The sequence below is a fragment of the Bubalus kerabau genome, unplaced genomic scaffold (assembly GCF_029407905.1).
Source record: "Bubalus kerabau isolate K-KA32 ecotype Philippines breed swamp buffalo unplaced genomic scaffold, PCC_UOA_SB_1v2 scaffold_40, whole genome shotgun sequence".
NCBI lineage: Eukaryota > Metazoa > Chordata > Mammalia > Artiodactyla > Bovidae > Bubalus > Bubalus kerabau.
The window spans coordinates 1,585,211-1,604,872 of NW_026577894.1; the positions used below are offsets into that span (position 1 = coordinate 1,585,211).

Genomic DNA, 19,662 nt, shown 5'->3' on the forward strand with positions numbered 1-19,662 from the left:
GAGTGCTTCTATTTGCTATGGGACACTTAGAGAATATTTTCTCACAATGAAAATATTCGGAGTTGATAACTACTCCTGTAACCTGTTCTGCACATTTTGGTGCAAGTCATTTTACATCCAGAAAGCAAGCAGTGCAGGCTGTGTCATTTGCTGTTTCATAGGAGCAGCCTGGAAACCCTGAGAGCCGAACTGGACCAGACGAGGCTACGAGGGGCTCCCTTCCACCATGGGTAGGCCGCTCCCCCAAGCAGCTCCCCTCAGCGCTGTCGAGTGTGACAAGGGCCTGTCTGGTGTGTGGACAGTATGACTGGGTGTTGCTCACGGTCGCACCTCAAGGAGCCTGTAGCTTCGTGGCCAGCGAGAGAGAAGAGACAAACATTGTTCCTTAGGGTCAAACATGGTACCACGGAGTGGTAGTCACAGGATTGACAACACTCAAAAGCACAGGCAGAGGTTTGGAGCTGGGGGGGGGGCGGCGACCAGTTGATATTTGGGCGTATTCATTTGAGGGGCCTGACAGACTGTGACAGTGCTATTTCTTAAGAGTCGCAGAAGGTTAATAACCTGTAGTCTTTTTTACGTGAATGGAGACTGAGACATGACTTGTCCTTGACTACGGTGGGAGGAATCACCTGGCTTGTGAATGAGGCAAGCAGATCAAAGTGTAACACAACTGGGCGCAGATTTCTCAAGCCTAGTTCTTCTAAAGCAGAGTTACACCATATGTATGAAACGCTCAAACCAGGACCAGAACTTGCTGCTGGTACAACTCCTGTGCGCCAGTTCAAAATCCATTTCAGGTCCCTCCCTGGTCATTAAGTAACCAATGTGGGCAAAGTCCTAACATTAAAAGTGAAAGGTCTTAAAAACGCTTTTCCCAGAATTCTGTATGTATTAAACTCTGCCACCTAATCTCCTGTTGCCAAAGAGTAGTGTGAATAGCTTATACAAACCTGTGCAAATATTTCTGTTTTGAGTTCTCACACAGAATTACTCACACCAAGCTACTAAACAAGGACACTTGCTGTACCACATGTTGGAGGGGTTCTCTCTGAGATGGTCTCACGGGGGAGGGGTGGGCAGGGTGGGCACTGTCTGTCTGTGCACAGAGGAGAGGCGAGGCTCACAGGAGGAGGCCTGAACCCCCAGCACTCTTCTGTTTTCACAGTGACCGTTATAGGTAGTTTCTCATAAATCATGACACCCGCAGACACGACCGCCAGAAACATCATGATTCCACATGGTCACACAGCTCGGGCCTGAGGATCTGAGGGTGAGCAAATGCCACTTGACTTGTCTGGCCGCCGGTATCACTGTCACACATCCCTTCAAGGAGCGGAACCTCAGAAAACTCGAGAAGATGGCCAGGCAAGCTGCCTCAGCAGAGCCCACACAGCATGCTCCCATCTCTCCGAGAGAACGGGCTCCACAGACGTCACCAGACTCGCCTGAGTGAATCAGAAGGAAATTTCAGCATCATCAGGAACACATTTGACAGGGAGTTGCGGGGGGGTGGGGGTGGGGGTGGGGGAGGATGAACCGGGAGACTCAGGTTGACATATATACAGCACCGATACTACACATAAAGTCAACGAGTAAGGACCTAGTGCATAGCACAGGGAAATCTACTCAGTGCTCTGTGGTGAAGTAAATGGGCAGGAAATCTAAAAGAGAGGGAGATACGTAGATAGATAGATAGACAGATAGATGACTGATTCACTTTGCTGTACAGCAGAAATTGACACAGCAGTGTAAAGCAACTATACGCCAATAAATGAATGAATGGATGAATGAATTTTTAGAAAAGGAACACACTGGGCACCCTAGAACTTGTAGAAATGAGGAGTCCACACCCAGGGTGCAGCACAGCGCTAGGGCTGCCCTAATGTTGGTTCACTGCCAACGGACTGCCTGGACCAGGCCTCTTCTACCCCAGAGATCTCAACGCAGAGGCGGGGAGGCAGCCAGTTGCGGTCTCGCCAGAGCTCTGCTCTTGCTCTCGCAGCCATGCCAAGGCTGAGATCACCGGGGAACAAGGGACCCACAGTCCACCTCAGGACAACAGACACAGCTGCCGTCACTTACTTCGTGAACATCCTGCTGCAGTTTCCTGTTCACGTCCTCGGACTTGAGGAGGTCCTTCCTGGCCGTGTCCAGGTCCTCCTTCAGCTCTGTCACATGGGCAAAGAGGGCTGCCAGGCGCTCCTCCATCTGGCTCTGCTCCTGCTTGTCTATGACTTCCTGGAGGTTGATCACCTTAGCCAGGTCCTCCTCGTGGCTTAGAGGGTCTCTAAGGGGGAAAGGAAGCCTTAGACAGCCTTGTTTTGAGAGGGAGGGGCCACAGCACTTCCGGGCAATCGGTGAGGTCAAAACTGCCTTCTGCGCTCTGGGAGCTCACAAGACCCTCACAGCCACTCAGACCTACATGGTATGTTGGTGAGAGGCCCCGACAGCCCCACACAGACTGGATGGTAAGACAAGAACCAGACAGAGGGTGAGACCAAGGACTTGCCTTTCCATTGGCGCTTGGCATGTTTTCTTGCTCATGATTTACATCTAGCACCCTGTGCGTTAGTATCTTTTCCTGGTTATTCTCCTCTTTAAGAATCATCTGCTAAAACCAAAAAGTTGAATTAGAGTCAAGAAATAAGTAAAGACAGCAAAACACCTGGAAATATTCAAGTCTAAACTGAAAATGCAACATATAAAGAAAATACATGGTGATGCTATCCATCCCGAATACCACCAGGTGATTAGAGTCAGAATTTGTCTTCTGCTGGACAAAGGGGGTACTTAAGAGATCCTGCAGCTCTGAGCCACAAGTCTAGTTTACTAGTCATTAAAATAACCCAGGTGGGCAGGTTCTCAATCAGAACGATAAAAAACATCTGATGCCCACCACTACAGCTTTCATTCTTTTTTAAAATCAAAGGATTCAAATGACAAACCCTTCACGGAAATTACACAATGACTGATCAAACTTACCTCTTTATGTGTGGCACCTAATTCTTCTTCTAACAAACTACACCTTTCGAGTGCTACTCGTAATCACGCTCTCAACTCAAATAAAAGGGGCCAAGTCACCTTGTGTTGATGTGTGTATATACGTTAGTACACTTCTTAGTGTATACTCACCCTAATACATAGATACTGTCACAGAATACCTTTAATGTCTCTCATTGATCTTAACGTCAAGAGAATCTGCTTGTTAACAGCTTTAAATTCTAAATTTGAGAGAACAAAATGTTATCCTAAATTAATTCTATTACCCAGTTTTTAACTGCAAGTTGATATACAGAATATAATAAATCTGGAGACATTTATGCCAACTAATACTTTTTAACTGGGGGTTTCCCAGGTGGCTCAGTGGTAAAGAATTCGCTTGCCAATACAAGAGGGCAGGTTCGATCCCTGGGTCGGGAAGATTGCCTGGAGTGGAAGATGGACACCCACTCCAGTATTCACGCCTGGGAAGCCCCATGAAGAGAGGAGCGTGGTGGGCTACAGTCCACAGCATCACAAAGATTTGGACATGACTGAGCATGTACACAGGCAATGCTTTTTAACTATATAAAACTCTGACTTCTTACAGAAAAAAAAATATATACAAGAATTCAAGAAGCTCAAAAGTCAAGTAGTTACATAAATACATGCATCATCCACCTAACAAGACAGCAAGTGTACAAATCCAGGACGGTTGGGTGGCTGGTACCTTCTCGTCCAGGGTCTTGTGGTGCTCAAACAGCAATTTTGGTGCCCTGAGCACCTCCACGTCGCTGGTAATGCTGGCTAGCTTGCTGCTGCTTGCACCTGCTGCTTGCCCACCGTCATCTGGAGGGACGGCACATACCAGGAAACCAGGCACTCCAGGAGCTCCAGCAGCAGCTGCGCCTGCTGCTTGCCCACCGTCATCTGGAGGGATGGCACATACCAGGAAACCAGGCACTCCAGGTGCTCCAGCAGCAGCTGCAGGGCAGGGCCAAAGGAGCACCATCAACCTCATGCTTGATTCAGGGCCAATAACTCCTCTCAGACTCACCCTATAGCAGAAAGCATGCTAAGGCACATCGGAATCCCGCCAGTTCAAGCTAAAGTTAGAGTGGACTTTCCCAGGGGCCCAGTAGTTAAGACTCCACACTTCTGCAGGGGTCATTGGTTTTAATCCCTGATCGGGGAACTAAGATCCCACACAAAGTGTAGCATGGACAAAAATGTAAGTTAAGAGAACTCCCCCCTCAAATGTTCTAAAATTACATTAGCTCTCATCATAAATTTGAAGCAAGGTATGAGAATCCCGAACTGATCCACCCTGGTCTGCTCAGTGGGAAGGTGTGAAAAATGACTTGAAAATCAGACAGAGTTTAAAGACACCAAAACGGAGGCCAGTGGTGACCCCCCGTGGGGCAAATGTCAACACTTGAGAATCCCCTTACTGACCCTGGTATTGCTTCTTTCCACTCTAAGCTCAGTGATTTCTTCTTAATCTTTCAAGAAGCTGCTCCCTGCATATTTTTAGTTCTTCAGTAGCAGTTGGAAACTCCTAGAAAACAGTTAAATGAGAAACTAAATGCAAACATAAATTAAAAATGAGAGCGAGACTGTGAAGACTGACCCTGTCAAGTCTCTCCAGGCTCCACACAAAGGATCTCCTTGCCCCTCCACAGAAGAGGGGGTCCACTGACCCCACGACCACACAGACCACCACAACTCAGACCAGCCTTCGGCCTCCACCTCGACCTGGCAGGCACGTGGCAAGGGAGCACCTGGAATCCAAGCCTGCCTTCTCAAGACCCAGGGAGGTCTGAGAAGCTTTCCAAAATATAAACCTAACAACAAAGTGGATAAAGAGATTCTTAAATGACACACAGACCAATGACCTAGAGCCACTGGGGAGAGTGAAGAATAAAGGGAAGGTCTACAGGGCCACCAAGCTTTGGAGTGTTCCTCTGGGAGAAAGGCGGATGGCACCTCAGGGCCATCTGTTAGCCTGACTCCACTGAAGCCACCCAGTCATTCAATCAAGTGGTTAAAATGTTAAATTTATGTTATATGTATTTTAAAACAATTTGCGTGCACATGGGGCCCTCCACATGGTGAACTTTCTCAAACTGAACCACATGGAATCTTTCGTTCTATTTTTCTTTGCAGAAATAAAAAAATCCTGGGCTACGTATCCCCTACTACATACTGAGTGTCCAGCACCCAGAACAGTGCCCAGCACTTGTAAGAGGCATGTAGTAGACATGTGTAGCTATGAGGGTGTATGTCATACATGTAAGCAGTAGGTACCCATCATTAAAATACTGGACACACTGGTCTGTGCTTTGTAAGATGGGAGACATTAACAGGCTTAGCCTTTCTGCTTCAAGGACTGACTCTCGAGCTCGATCCTCATGCCCAGAGACTCCTCCAGCCAGTGTATCCTTTCTTTGGAAGAAGGGAGACGTTAAGGGGCTTAGCCTTTCTGCTTCAAGGACTGACTTTATAGCTTAGTCCACGTGCCCCAGTGACTCCTCCAGCCAGTGTTTCCCTTCTTGTGGGGCCCCCGCCCATCCTCCATGTGGCACCTGCACAACCTCTTACAAGGTGATCCTGCTGGGGTCGATCCTGCCCACTAAGGCCAAAGCGCCCTGGCCGGCAGGGCCCACAACCATGCTAACAAAATGAAACACAACCCCAACACTTCGCTGGGTGAGGCCCAATCTGACGGGCCCAGCCCCCGGCTGCTCTCACCTCAGGCCACTCTGCTTCCAGGACTTGGGCCGAGGCCAAGTTCTTCCTGGTCTTGGTCTTTGCCTTGGGGTTGCAACACTGAAAAAGTGCCCACAGGCGGGCCCTTCTGTTACACAGCCTCGCGGATGGGGGCAGCCCCCCACTTCAGGACCTGCCAAGAAGGGGGGCGCCCTATGGGGCAGCCCAGGCTTCCAGACCGAGACGCTGGAAAGCTCCTCCCTGGGGTGGTGGTGGAAGGTGGGTGAAGGCTACTGAGACTGAGCTTACAAGGACACCGCCCCCTCCCCAGCCTCAAGTCCCTCAGGCCCTAAGTGAACAGACAGCTCTGTTCCCACTGGACGTGTGTGTCAGAGGAAACTCTGGAGAAGGCAGCATCACTCAGAACTTCTAGGGTTTTCCAAACATAATGTCCAACATGCAACCAAAGAAGCAAAAAAGGGTGTAACAACAAACAGGACCAAGAGAAAAAGAGCTGAACCAGATCCAGAGGTATCAGATGTATATCAGCATATCAGAGGTGTGCTAGAGGTATCAGATGCAAATGTCACCTGTTCAAAAATATACTTGACAAAAGGAAAAATTTCTGAGAATCAAAACCAACTCTAGAACTTTACAATAACAGTGACTGAATTTAAGAACTCAGTCTCTGGGCTTAACATCAAATCGGACGTAGCTGAAGAGAGGATCAGTGAACTGAAGGATTGGTCAGGTAAAAATATATATAAGAGAGAGAGAAAAAAAGGATAGAATATATTGAAGGAGCCCCTTGTTAAACTACGTTGTTAAAAAGTATAAATGGGGACTCTCATGGTGGAGAAAAGACAGAAAGGGGAATAAGAAATGCCTCCAGGGGTTGAAACTAAAGAGCCTCTTAATGAAAGTGAAAGAGGAGAGTGAAAAAGCTGGCATAAAACTCAACATTCAAAAAATGAAGATCATGGCATCCGGCCCCATCACTTCATGGCAAATAAATGGAGAAACAATGGAAACAGTGACAGACTTTATTTTCTTGGGCTCCAAAATTACTGCAGATGGTGAAATTAAGAGATGCTTGCTTCTTGGAAGGAAACCTATGACAAACCTAGACAGCATATTAAAAAGCAGAGACATTACTTTGCCGACAAAGGTTCACTGAGTCAAAGCTATGGTTTTTCCAGTAGTCATGTATGGACGTAAGAGTTGCCCCATGAAGAAGGCTGAATGCTGAAGAATCGATGCTTCTGAACTGGGGAGTTGGAGAGGACTCTTGAGAGCCCCTTGGACTGCCAGGAGAGCCAACAAGTCACTCCTAAAGCAAATCAGACCTGAATATTCACTGCAAAGACTGATGCCGAAGCTCCAATACTTTGGCCACCTGATGCGAAGAACTGACTCATTGGAAAAGAACCTGATGCTGGGGAAGGCTGAGGGCAGGAGGAGAAGGGGACAACAGAGGATGAGATGGTTGGATGGCATCACCGACTTGATGGTCATGAGCCTGAGCAAACTCCGGAGTTGGTGATGGACAGAGAAGCCTGGTGTGCTGCAGTCCATGGGGTCGCAACGGGGCAGATACTGAGCGACTGAACTGGCTGACAGGGACAGTGGCAAGATTTGGTTCAAGACTCAGACCACTGACTCAAAAATGAAAATCACCTATTGGTTTCAGCAGCTCTGTGGGTGCCTAAGGCTAGAAGAACATGTTCAAGCGTTCAGAGGAAAAATGGTGTGGCTTTTAATGGCACAGCAACACTGAGAGCTGACTTTCCAAGAACAAGGAAGTCAGAAAATAATGGACTGGCATCTGTAAAATGCTGAAAAACAAATAACCACCAACCTGGAATTCTATACCCAAGAAAAACACTCTTTGAAAATGAAAGCAAAATAAAGACTTTTAGGGCAAATGGAAATGAGACAACTCATCACCCACACACATGCACTAAAAAAATATTAAGGCAGTGCTTTGGGGAAAAAAAAAAGTAGTCTCTGATGGAAATATAAAAAACAAGTAGAGACCAACAATGAGGTAACTGTGAGGGTAAATACAAACTTTACAAAACAATGATGTTAACGCCAAATATATATCTAACAGTTCAAAGTGTAACAGTGACAAGGAGGAAACAGTCGTGTCAGGGAGGCAGTAAAAGTACTAAGTTAGACTTCAATGTAAAACACACGCTGTGTCTCTGAATGTGCACCCAACAATCTGACAGAGGAGCACAGAACTAGAGAAACATTTCAAACTTCTAAAAGAAGGCAAGAGCAAAGAACACAGACTAGGTGGGACAAACAGAAAACACACAGCAACATGGTGTCTACACACTGAATATCAACATTATAAACAGAGCAAATACTCTCATTAAAAGATAAAGTGTCAAACTGATTCCAATGAAAACTACACACTATTCACAGAGCTACATGTTAAGATGGAATATCTTTTAGACAGGTGAACCTAAAAGATACCCAGGCCAACAAGGACAGAAAACCGATGTGGCAATATCACTGTCAAATAGTCTCTAAAAAAGAAGCATTTCTAGCGATAAAAAGAAGCATCTCATACTGATACAGGTTCAGTCTAGCAAGAAGATGAGGATTCTAAATTTTAATGTACCTAATAACATAACTTCAAAATATCAATACATAAAAACCAACAGAAATAGAAAAGGAGTAACAGCCGAGTTCATAATCCCAGTGGGAGACGTTAAAGACACATCTCTCGTGGAACTGGGCCCCCTGGTATGTAGTCACCTGCAGCCATGAAGTACCTGAAATGTGGCTGCTCTACAATCAGATGCGCTGCAGGCATGAAACACACACTGGATTTTAAAGACTTAGCGTGAAAAAAAGAACGTGAACTATTTCATTAGGTTTTATCATGTTGATGACACACGGAAATGATAATATTTGGGGTGTGTTAAAATAAAATATATTACAGGTAATTTCACCTACCTCTCCTTTTATTCAACGTGGCTACCGGAATCTGAATTACATGAGTGACAAGCCTGATCTGACTGATACACATGGAACATTGCATTCCCACTGATACATATTCAAGAGCCCAAGGAACATATAACAGAAAGAATATGTATTGAGCCATTAGGAAAGCTTGACTTATTTCAAAGGACTAAAATAATGCAGAGTATATTTAGGGATTGCAATGGGCTGACGGTTTTGGGCCCTCAAACTTCACCCAGCACGTGGTGATGATCCGAGGAGGCAGGCACTCTGGGAAGGGTCAGGCCAGGAGGGAATGGGCTCCTGTGCTGTGAGGACAGGGAGAAGCAGGAGGCAGTCTAGGAACCAGGAAACAGGCCTCACCAGATGTGGCACCTGCTGGTGATCTTGGGACTCCCCAGCCTCAGGACTCCAAGAAACAACTTTCTGTTGTTTATCAGCTAGTCTACGGGATTTATAACAGTAACCCCAAAAGCCTATGACGGGGCTCTTCATGGAATTAAGCTAGAAATCAAAAAAGGATCACTGGAAAAAGCTCCCCAAACATTGCGAAGTTAAATGACATACTGCTTGAAGAATTTCATGGATAATGATTTTGAAAAACACAATGAAAATTAGAAAATACTTTTCCATAAAAGATAATGAAAATCTGGCTTATTCAAACCTGTGGGACACAGCGACTGTGTCTAGAGGGTAACTTAAAGCCTTAAACACGTACACTGGAAAAGAAGGAAGGCTAAAAATCAATTAAGCCTCTCTCCCAAGAAACCAGGGAAAAAACATAGCAAACGAAACACAACATAGATGGGGAAAAAAGGGAGCAGAAAACAAGGAAACAGAAAGCAAATATGAAGTTTTTTAAAAACAAAGCCAAAAGTTTGCTCTTTGAAAGAACTGATAAACCCCTAGAGAGACTTATTAAGAGAAAGAGACAAAGCTCAAATCACCAGCATCAGGGGTTTTTAAAAGGGGAGACAACACATCTTGAAGATAAGAAAAATATTATGAACCACAGTTCACTTACTAACTGGAGAGTCTGCTCGCCTCAATAACTTCCTAGCAGGAGGGAAATGCTTTACTGAAATAGACCCAAGAAGACATACAAAATCAGAAAATTTTATTTGCATGAAAAAAATTACATCTGAAATTAAAAGCCTCCCCACAATAAAACCAACTGGTTTTGCCAATCAATTCTTCCAAAATTCTAGGGAAGAAAAGAGTCATCTCACAGGAATTCTTGCAGTAAACAAGGAACACTCTCCAACCTTGTTTTATAAGACTAGCATAACCTTGATACTAAATCCAACCAGGAAGAAGTACAAGAAAGTAAAATTACAGACTCTGAGTATAGATGAAATAATCCTAAATAAAACACTAAGAAATAAAGTCCAACTGAAGGAGAATACATTGAGATCAGGTTGGGGTCGTTTTAGAATCACAAAATTTTTTAAAAGTTAAATCACATAAAAGAAAAATAATCACATACAAGAAAAATTACCTGTTTCAAAATCTGCAGAAAATAAACAAGAAAATTTAATGTAATAATTTTAGTGCACGACTAAGAAAAAACTCTTAGTAAACTAACAGAGAAGAATTTACATATTTTGATTAAACTGTCTACAGAAAAGCTAATATCATGTGTGATGGTGAAATACTGAAAGCTTTTCCTCTGATAATGTGAAAGAGACAAGGATACTTATTCTCACTACTTCTGTTCACCAATGTACTCAGGACTGGAGATCCTAGTCCATACAATAAGGCAAGAAAAAGGAAAGGGTTATCACAGTTGCAAAGGGGAAAAAAGAACTTATTTGCAGACATAATTGTGTATACATAAATAAATACAATTAGAATGATTTGAAATATATGGATTTACCAAGTGAATATAGAAAAGTAAATTCTGTATCTATTAGGAATTTATAATGGCACTGAAAATATCAAGATATCTAATTAAACATTTGTAAGACATACAGCAAACTATAAACTTCTAAGATAAATTAAAGAAGATCTTAAAAAATGGAGAGCTATCTATATTGTGTTCACGGATTATAAGAACAACATAAAGACACACACACACAGAGTTAACCGTGTGAGGTGATGCGTATGTAAGGCAATCATTCCATGACATCTGTGGGCATCAAGTCATCACAATGTAGACTTTAAATACACATAAACTGTATCTGTCAATGACTCCTTAGTGAAGCTGGGGGTCTAAAATCAGGGCCTGGCACCTGGTAGTTGGCAGGTGTGGGAACCCAGGTTCACGTGCAGGCTGTACACACTCTTAATCACAGGTGAGACCTGAAGCAACCCAGCAACTCTCTATTTTTCTTTCTCTGTTTTGCTCTGTTCCCCTTGCCATTTGTGTTTAACCAATTCCCAGTATCGAGTGAGCAGTGTCAATGCAGCAATAACGTTTCCCCATCTAAGGCAGGAGCATGTAACACCAACAGACTTCCCATCGCCCCGAGATAACTGGGGTGCCCCATCACAACAGAAAGCAAAGAAACACGACAGTCCCCGAGAGAGAGCTGCCCCACGGCAGGGGGAACTAGGTCCACCAGACGTCCCAAGGGGACCCCCAGGGGCTTGGAGCCCAGGCTGGGCCCCTCAGCTTGAGGCCACACTTGCCTTTCCACCATTCTGGGGGTCCTGGCAGAAGAAAGCCAGGCCAAGGAAGGGGGAGGGTGTGGCCGGCCCGTGGGACTCAGGGCAGGACTGACTTGGGTCTGTGCTGGGCTCCACGTCCAGTCACCACCCTTGGAGTGTACAAAGCTCTTGGGATCATTGCAGGTTTTTGGCAAAAAGCAATGGAGCTGAAGTCACTTAGGATGGTTTTTTTAAAAAAAATCCTCACTGAGGATTCCCTCAGCACCAGCCTCGGCTCCTAGTGAGATGCAGACTCCTGGTCATCCATGGCTCTGCCCGCAGCCTGCCATGGCAAGGGGAGGCTACCGGACACTGGGTGCCACATGGGGTTCTTCCCTCACTTTGAGTGAAGGGCTGCACCCCCCCAGGATGAACCCAGCTCAACCCTCCACCTCTGATGCTGAGGCGCTCATGCCTCCCACGACCGGAGGATCCAGCCTCTCCCGGGGCCTCCGTGTCACCGCACAAGCCTCGTCCATGCGGCCCCAGCAGACAGGGTGAGTCCTGTGCGGAGCCTCCCAGCTCGCTGGCCTCGCTGCCCACATCAGGCCCTTGTATGTCCACTGAATGAGTGGATGAGGACCCCTCACAATGACGGTGATGGTGACGAGGAGGAGGAAGTGAAGTGGGCTGAGATCCAAGTGTCAGTCCCTGATTCAGCCATCTGTGTGTATGAACTCATTTAACCTCATGACAAGATTGTGTGTTGGGGTTGGGGGGTAGGGGGTGGGTCCTGCCACTGTTCTCACCTTGGAGCCAGCAAGTTCACTCTCAGTGTCCAGGGGTGGCTGCAGCCACTGGCCACAGACTGGACAGCTTTAACACAAATTCATTCCCCCCCCCCCCCAGTTCTGGAGTCAGAAACCTGTGATCAAGGTGTGGGCAGGGCTGAGCTCCCTCCAGAGGCTCCAGCGGAGGGTCCCTCTGGCCTGGTCCAGTCCTTGGGGGACGCCAGGCCTCCCTGGGCTTCTGGCCACATCACCCCGACCTCTGCGTCCATCTGCACAAACCTTCTCCCCTGGGTGGCTCAGTGCCTCAGATCACCCCCTCTTTTCTTCCAAGGACACCTGTCGTTGGATTTAGGGTCCACATGCATCCCGGGTGATCTGGTGCAGGGGTCAGGAACTTACTTCCATCTGCCGAGACCTTTCATCGGAATAAGGCCACCTCTGGAGGCTGCAGAAGGATGGATGGCTTTCGGAGCCACCACTCAGCCCAACATACTTGTCATGAAGCCACAGGGCAGAGCCTCACTGGGCTTGGTGAAGGGAGCTTCGAGGAAGCAGGGCCCAGTCCTGGGGCTGCCTCAAGAAAACAGTTAGGATCAGGACACTCGGGCACAGAGACCAGATGGGCAGGGCTCGGAGGTGTGCTGGTGGGCATGGGGCTCACCTGCAGGGAGCCTGGAGCCTGACATGACGGCCCAGGGCTGGGGGACACAGTGCATGATTTGGGAATGGACACATCCCAGCGCGGACGAGGGGAGGCAGGCCCAGGGGCTCAGGCCAGGGGAGCCCAGATCCTCCTGCTGCCCTCAAGGGGCAGGTCAGATGGGCACAGGAGGGAGCTGTGGTTTCAGCGACCTGGGTCGGAGTCCTGGTCTGCTGCTGTGTTGTCTCTGGTGAGTGACTCAGCCTCTCTGAGCCCACCGGAGAAGTGCTCGGTGGTGCCCGGGAAACAACACATGCATTTTGGAACTGGGAGAAGAATCCTCGTCACTTATTGGTACAGCTCAATCTTTTCTGGAGGCCACAACCAATGTCTTTATGTTTGATGTTCATTTCAAAGTCAAGAAGTTTTTAAAAACATATGTGTGGCAAAGGATTTAATTGGACTTGGAAAGGCTCTTCTTTCTCCTTTATGAGCATGGCCATTTCATTATCATATGAGCAATAATGATATATGACTGAATATTCACATCACCAGTGAGAACTTCCCCAGTGCCAGACTCCAAGTTAAGTACTTTAGGATAACCCAGTGATGTAATGACTTGTTTCCCAGGTGGTTCAGCAGAAAAGAACCCGACAGCCAATGTAGGAGATGCAGGAGACCTGAGTTCAATTCCTGGGTTGGGAAGATCCCCTGGAGGAGGAAATGGCAACCCATTTCAGTATTCTTGCCTGAAAAATTCCACAGAGAGAGGATCTTAGGGGCTACAGGGCTGCAAAGAGTTTGACACGTATGAGCCACTGAACATGCACACGGTCGTGTAAATACTGTTGTTATCTCTGACAAATGGTGAAGCTTCGGTGTTGTTGATTAGTCATCAGATTTTGTCTGATTCTTTGTGACCCCACGGAGTAGGCACTCCATGGAATTCTCTAGGCCAGAATACTGGAGTGGGTGGTGTTTCCCTTCTCCAGGGGATTTTTCTGACTCCCCACATATTGTAAGACTAAACTTGAGAATTCTTGTTTTTCTTTCATTTCAAATAGCCTTTGGGAATCTGAAAGGACAGTGTAGGTACTTTCAAGATGTCTTCTGCAAAACAAAGCCCTTTCGGCAAATGTGGTCATAATACCCAGGTGGGTGTCGCTGTTGTAAGTGTCACATATCAGCCAGAGGCAAATTCTGAGCTCTTCCTCTGGCAGAAACAAATTGACAAAATAAAGCAAGAAAGAGAGCTGGGAAAACAAACCACATCAACGAGTGGAAAAGCGTTCCTCATGAGACAAAGCTAGAGAAAAACCCAACATCCTTGTGGCCCAAAAACCCTCTTAGAAATGAATGTTCCATAAGGAAGAGACGAATCATGTCAAGTTCCAAGGAGAGGCAATGCCCATGGCCAGTGTAGCTTAGAGAAGGCCTGACCACTCGATGAAGACACACACCAATGTAAACCCTTTGCAGACAGCAGTGACGGTCATCACCATAATAAGTGTTTAGTCTGGGGACAACCTGCCCTGGGCGCCAATAAGCGAGCAGACCTGGTTCTCTTCCTCTGCCCCCACACCATTCACTCATAATGGCAGCTCAGGTGCTTTCGTGCCCTGCCTGCCTGTCTGGCTCATCCATGAGCTTGGACCACCTCCAGGGAAGGACTCCGCCTTCTCTTCTCTATGTGCCATGAATCTGCACACAGTGGGCCTTCAGAACCTCAGGAGACTCACCCCACCCCCACTACAGCCAGACCCTCCCCAGGCATTAAAACAGCTGTGGAATCACTTTGGCCCAAGTCCTACTTACGGATCCTTGGAGCCCACTACAGCCTCTACGGCATGATTAATCAGGCCCTTTATACACAGATTCCTGCCTGTCAGATCTGAGCTTTGGATTCATGGTCAGCTCTGTCCCTCCCGTGGCAGCCAGGTGGGTCGCAATGCAGACAAAGGAGCTCAGGAGCTGAGTGTCAAGGGAAGCATTGAAAGGACAGTGATGGATGCAGTCTGTTGCAAACTGAAGGAGGGTCCCTGCATGCCTCAGAAACGGCCTCTGGTGTGCAGGTGTCGAGAAGGGCCCCCACGGTGCAAAGGAAAGAGGGGTACTCGGGGGCAAAGGCTCTTGGCCTCTCCGGTAGCAGCTCCAGGTGGTAGCTCGTGAACAGTGGACAGCCAATGTGGTCACATGAGCGTGACGCTTATTCCCTCACAAAGAAAGAGAAAGGGGGCAGGGTGTGGGAGTACCTGGAGGATGTGGTGGGTTGGATGGAGGGACGTATCCTTCCTCTCTCCAGTGAAAATCGCTTTTTTGAGTCTCAGAGCTGCGAGAAGGCAGTTACCAAGTCAGGTCCCCACAGTATCCGGTGTGGGCTGGGTGTCTTAGCCCCCGTCACATGGACAAGCCACCGTATGGCTTCCCTGAGTTCTAACAGCAGGATCGGGGGGTTTTGTCTAGGTACACACTTCCTTGCTCTAGCTGTGTTACCCCCTTCTCTGAGCCCCAGTTTTGTCCTCTAGAAAAAGGACATCGATTGCTACCTTAGCAGGTTGCTACCTTAATCCCATGAAGACTAATATGGTTGATACTACAATGAATAGCTGGCCTTAAGAGATACTGGGCTTCCCTGATAGCTCAGCTGGTAAAGGATTCTCCTGCCATGCATGAGACCCCGGTTTGATTCCTGGGTCGGGAATGCTGATCCGCTACACAAGGGACAGACTACCCACTGCAGTATTCTTGGGCTTCTCTTGTGGCTCAGCTGGTAAAGAATCTGCCTGCAATGCGGGAAACCTGGGTTCAATCCCTGGACTGGGAAGATCCCCTGGAGAAGGGAAAGGCTACCCACTCCAGTATTCTGGCCTGCAGAATTCCATGGACTGTATAGCCCACAGGGTCGCCAAGAGGTGGGCACGACTGAGGGACTTTCACTTCACTTTCAAGAGATATGACCTGAATCCGGATTAAACTGGAGTCTCCCAGTGTCATCTGGCATTTCTTCCCTGAAGCCAGCCAAAACCCACACAGGTGCATTTCCAGGGTCTTCACGTAGCCAGCTGGACAGAAAACCCAGCGCAGCCCAAACAAGCTGACAGTCAAGCAGGAGAGGACTCACGGGCAGACGGCTTCCCTCCGGTCTCAGGTGGAGCCCCGGGACCACAGCAGGAACCGGCGCTCTCAACCCCTGGGCTCAGCAGCGCCCTCCTTCTCAGGCCAGCGGCTCTGCCCTAACGGGCGCAAGAAGGTCACCAACTGCCCCGGGTGAACTCACACCCCATCCCACTGCTGCAGCCTGACCTCACAGGCCCCCACCCCTTCCGGCAGAGCCAGCCCTCCTCTTCCTTTGAATCCAGTTTGAGGCCTGGTCCTGGGTCCCGATTGGTCAGTGCCAATCATGGTGCCCAGGGATGGAGCACACTGATTGGCCAGGTCCAGGTCATGTGACCATACTCGCCAAGACACGTGTGAGCTGCTCACGCTCTGTCAGGGATGGAGAGAGTGCAATGCCCCCAGAGCAGGGCTGAGAGTCCGGTCACTCTGTCCGTGTGTTCAGTGTCCTGGGACATGCCTGCACATCATCTCTACACACCACTTTGTCTCCTCTGCAGACCAAATATTCATGACACACCTTTTCCCTTCCCAAGCGCTGTTTCACGCACTGACATTCAAGGGAGCAAGACCTCCTTTTGGAAGGTAGGTTTGGAGATCCTCTCTTAAACTCTGGGCTTGTTCCTTGTATCGTGTTAGAATAGTTTATTCAGTCTAAAAACCCTCACTGAGCACCACGACATGCTGCTTTGCCTATTCAGGATTCTTAGCTGTTCTGAGTAGAGGGCATGGCCTAGGGGCCTCCCAAAGGGAATGAATTTTGTCCAAGGAAGTACCTGAGAGGCTGAATCACTGAATCACTTTGCTGTAAACCTTAAACAAATTGTAAATCAACAATACCTCAATTTAAAGAAAAGATATTCCCTCATCAAAAATGGTTCGAAATTTTGTCAAGTTTTTCCTTCAATTGTTGGTTTTTACTATGTGTCTAATTGATTTGGTGCTGTCTTTTGAGGTAGGGATCCAACTAACTTTCCCACATGGACACCAAATTGTCCCAATGGGACGATTCCTTTGTCCTTTCTCCTGGAAATATCCTTTCTGCGTTTACACATTAAGAAGCTTCTTTTAAAAATGCCAAGTATCAAGAACTTCAGATCTTTGGAAATTTGTACAGCACCCCAGAAGCATGTTTCCGTTTCTGTGTCTTCTCTTCACACTTCACCATTGCCTGTTTCTAGTATACACAAGTACCCTCAGAGGGTCCTCTGTAGTGAACCATGTATGTTTCTGTGAGGACAGAGGATGTGAGCAGAGAGGAGGGACTGGGTGAGCCTAGTGACCATGTAACCATGCTCAGCAACCCCAATATTAAGTCTGGCTGAGACTTCCTAAGGCAAGGTCTGTGTTTCTCCCTCTTGCTGTCTGGATATGCAAAATGATGTTGGTGGATTGGGACTTGGGTCCCTGGGTCCAGCAGTGTAGAGATATACCCATAGCCTGCTTTTCCATTATATTTTCCTCCTGTGGGCTCTGCTGAGCTGGTGTGGAGATATTTCTGCTAAAGGCTCGCGAGGTAGTCAATCCTTCTGCTTCTCATACCCTGCCCTGTCTGTACTTCTGTCATTTTTTTAAATATAGCTAATTTTCAATGTTGTTAGCCCTTGTGTCATTCTGACTCTCAGGCACCTGTGGTTTAATAGACCTCCAAGTCCCAAGAGCTCTTTGCCTGGTGGAGACCTGGAGAACTCAGGGAGCAGCACCACATCACACTGAAGCCCGGACCAGAGAGAAGGTTCTTGCCAGGAAGGCTCCATCCCTGCTGGGGGTGGGGGGGGGGCGGTTCGGGGTTCACATCTGATTGTACATCCCCCGGGCCTTCGGTGCAGGCCCCACTCTGAGATCTGGAAAGGAGGTGGCTTCCCTCCCTGACACAGAACTAGTATATTTTTTTGTCCTCATCATTGTCCAGTCCCATTTGGCTCCCAGGCTCTACACTTGACCCTCACCCACAGGATCAGAAGAGCCCAGTTCTAGAGGAGTTTCATACAAGGAGAGGCTCCCGGATACACTCCAATGCCCGGGCCTAAATAAGCATTTCCTTGGAGTTTCACAGCCCTGGGAGGAGATACTGGGTTTGTGTCCATTTTACAGTTGAATATGTTGAGCCTCAGATCATTGTGTGATTTGCCCTGGGTCACTCTGCAGGTCAGTGTAAGGTGGGATTTGAATCCAGACTCTATGTCTTGGAGCCTGTGATTGTACAGGTGTTTCTGCTCGTCGGTAAAATTTATTTCATGTTGTTTTTTTTTTTGATGCATTTGTATATGGTACTGTTCTGTTCTCTCTCTGATGGCTCATATCCTGCTACATTGCTGAGTTTATTAGTTTTAATACTTGTTACTTGGTGGAGTTTTTATGGTTTCATATAAATTCTGTCATAATCGAATAGTGGCAGTGTAACTTCATTTGTTCCAATGGGGATGCTTTTATTTCCTTTTCTTGCCTAGTTATTCTGGGTAGGACACTTCCACTACTATGTTGAACAAGATTGGTGAGAGTGGGCATCCTTGTACTATTCCTGATCTTTTAGGAAAATCTTTCACCTCTTTACCACTGACTTGGATGTTAGCTGTGGGCTTGTCTTATATACCCTTTAGGATGTTCCATGTTTAACCACTGTATTGAGAGATTGTACCAAAATTGATGTTACACTTTGTTGAAAGCTTTTTCTGCAATTATTGAGAAGATCACATGATTTCATTCTTAATTTTGCTCATATTGTGTATCACAGTGATTGATGTGCAAATACTAAATCATGCTTGCAGGCACAGAATAAATTCCATTTGATCATAGTGTATGATTCTTTTTAATGTGTCTTCAATTTGGTTTGCTAATATTCTTTTGAGGATTTTTACATCCGTGTACACCCGGGTCAGGGTTCTCTGGTGGTTCATATGGTAAAGAATCTGCCTGCAATGCGGGAGACCAGGGTTTGACCCCTGGGTCAGGAAGAGCCCCTTGAGAAAGGAATGGCTACACACTCCAATATTCTTGCCTGGAAAATTCTGTGGACAGAGGACCTGGTGGGCTACAGTCCATGGGTCACGAATAACTGGACATGACTGAGTGACTCACACTTACAAGAGTGCTTCTTGACATTCTTAATATCTAAATTTAAGATTTTATCTCAGTCAAAAATTACAGCCTCAGGCAAAAATGTCAAAAGTCCAAGAGTCCTTAGAAGTAAATGAGGATACGGCATAACAGATGAAAGCAAGAAGGACTCCACATAATGTACTTTTCATAAGAATTTTAGGCCTTCAGAGGAATTCTCACTGAACTGAATTAAAATGCAAGCTTTAGTTTAAAATGGAAACCTTTTTTGGTATTATGTTTCTATGTTGAGACTGAAATGTTATTATTTATGTGTGAGATATTAAGCAATACTGTGTAGCTATTAAAATCATATTTTCAAAACCTTTAATGACATTTATAAGCACTTATAGTGGAAAAATAGCTAGGAATAGACGATGATCCCATATAGCTTTAGACGACAGTACAAAAGTGTTGAAGGATAGTTTTCAGATTGTATTTATTAATTTTTAATTGAAGGATAACTGCTTTACATTGTTTGGTTTGTTTTCCTCATACAACAACACGAATAGGCCATAAGTATATTATCCACTCTTTGGTGAGCCTGCCTCCCACTTCCCGCCATCCCACCCTCTAGGTCGTCACAGAGGACAATGCTGGGCTCCCCATGTTATATAGCAACTTCCCACTAGCTAGCTATTTTACATATGGTAGTAGGTGATGTTTCAGTGCTACTCTCTCAATTCATCCCACCCTCTCCTTCTCCAGCTGAGTTCACAAGTCCTTCCTCTACATCTGTGTATCTATTTCTGCCCTTCAAATATT

At 46.7% G+C, this 19,662-nt stretch overlaps 1 protein-coding gene and 1 long non-coding RNA gene across 2 annotated transcripts; one reads left to right on the forward strand and one right to left on the reverse strand.

The window, feature by feature from the left end:
- Positions 1-494: 494 nt before the first annotated feature.
- Positions 495-16,128, reverse strand: LOC129640755 (liprin-alpha-1-like). The gene is made up of 6 exons (XM_055565818.1): positions 15,809-16,128; positions 4,438-4,540; positions 3,713-3,966; positions 2,513-2,611; positions 2,086-2,290; positions 495-1,448 (listed from the first exon to the last, which is right to left on the reverse strand). The coding sequence occupies exons 4-6, from the start codon at positions 2,545-2,547 to the stop codon at positions 1,344-1,346; spliced, it is 345 nt and encodes a 114-aa protein (XP_055421793.1). The 5' UTR covers positions 2,548-2,611; positions 3,713-3,966; positions 4,438-4,540; positions 15,809-16,128; the 3' UTR covers positions 495-1,343.
- A 17-nt stretch (positions 16,129-16,145) lies between these two features.
- Positions 16,146-18,596, forward strand: LOC129640756 (uncharacterized). Its single transcript, XR_008708958.1, has 2 exons — positions 16,146-16,386; positions 17,427-18,596. It is a non-coding gene; the product is annotated as an uncharacterized LOC129640756 (long non-coding RNA).
- Positions 18,597-19,662: the final 1,066 nt, after the last annotated feature.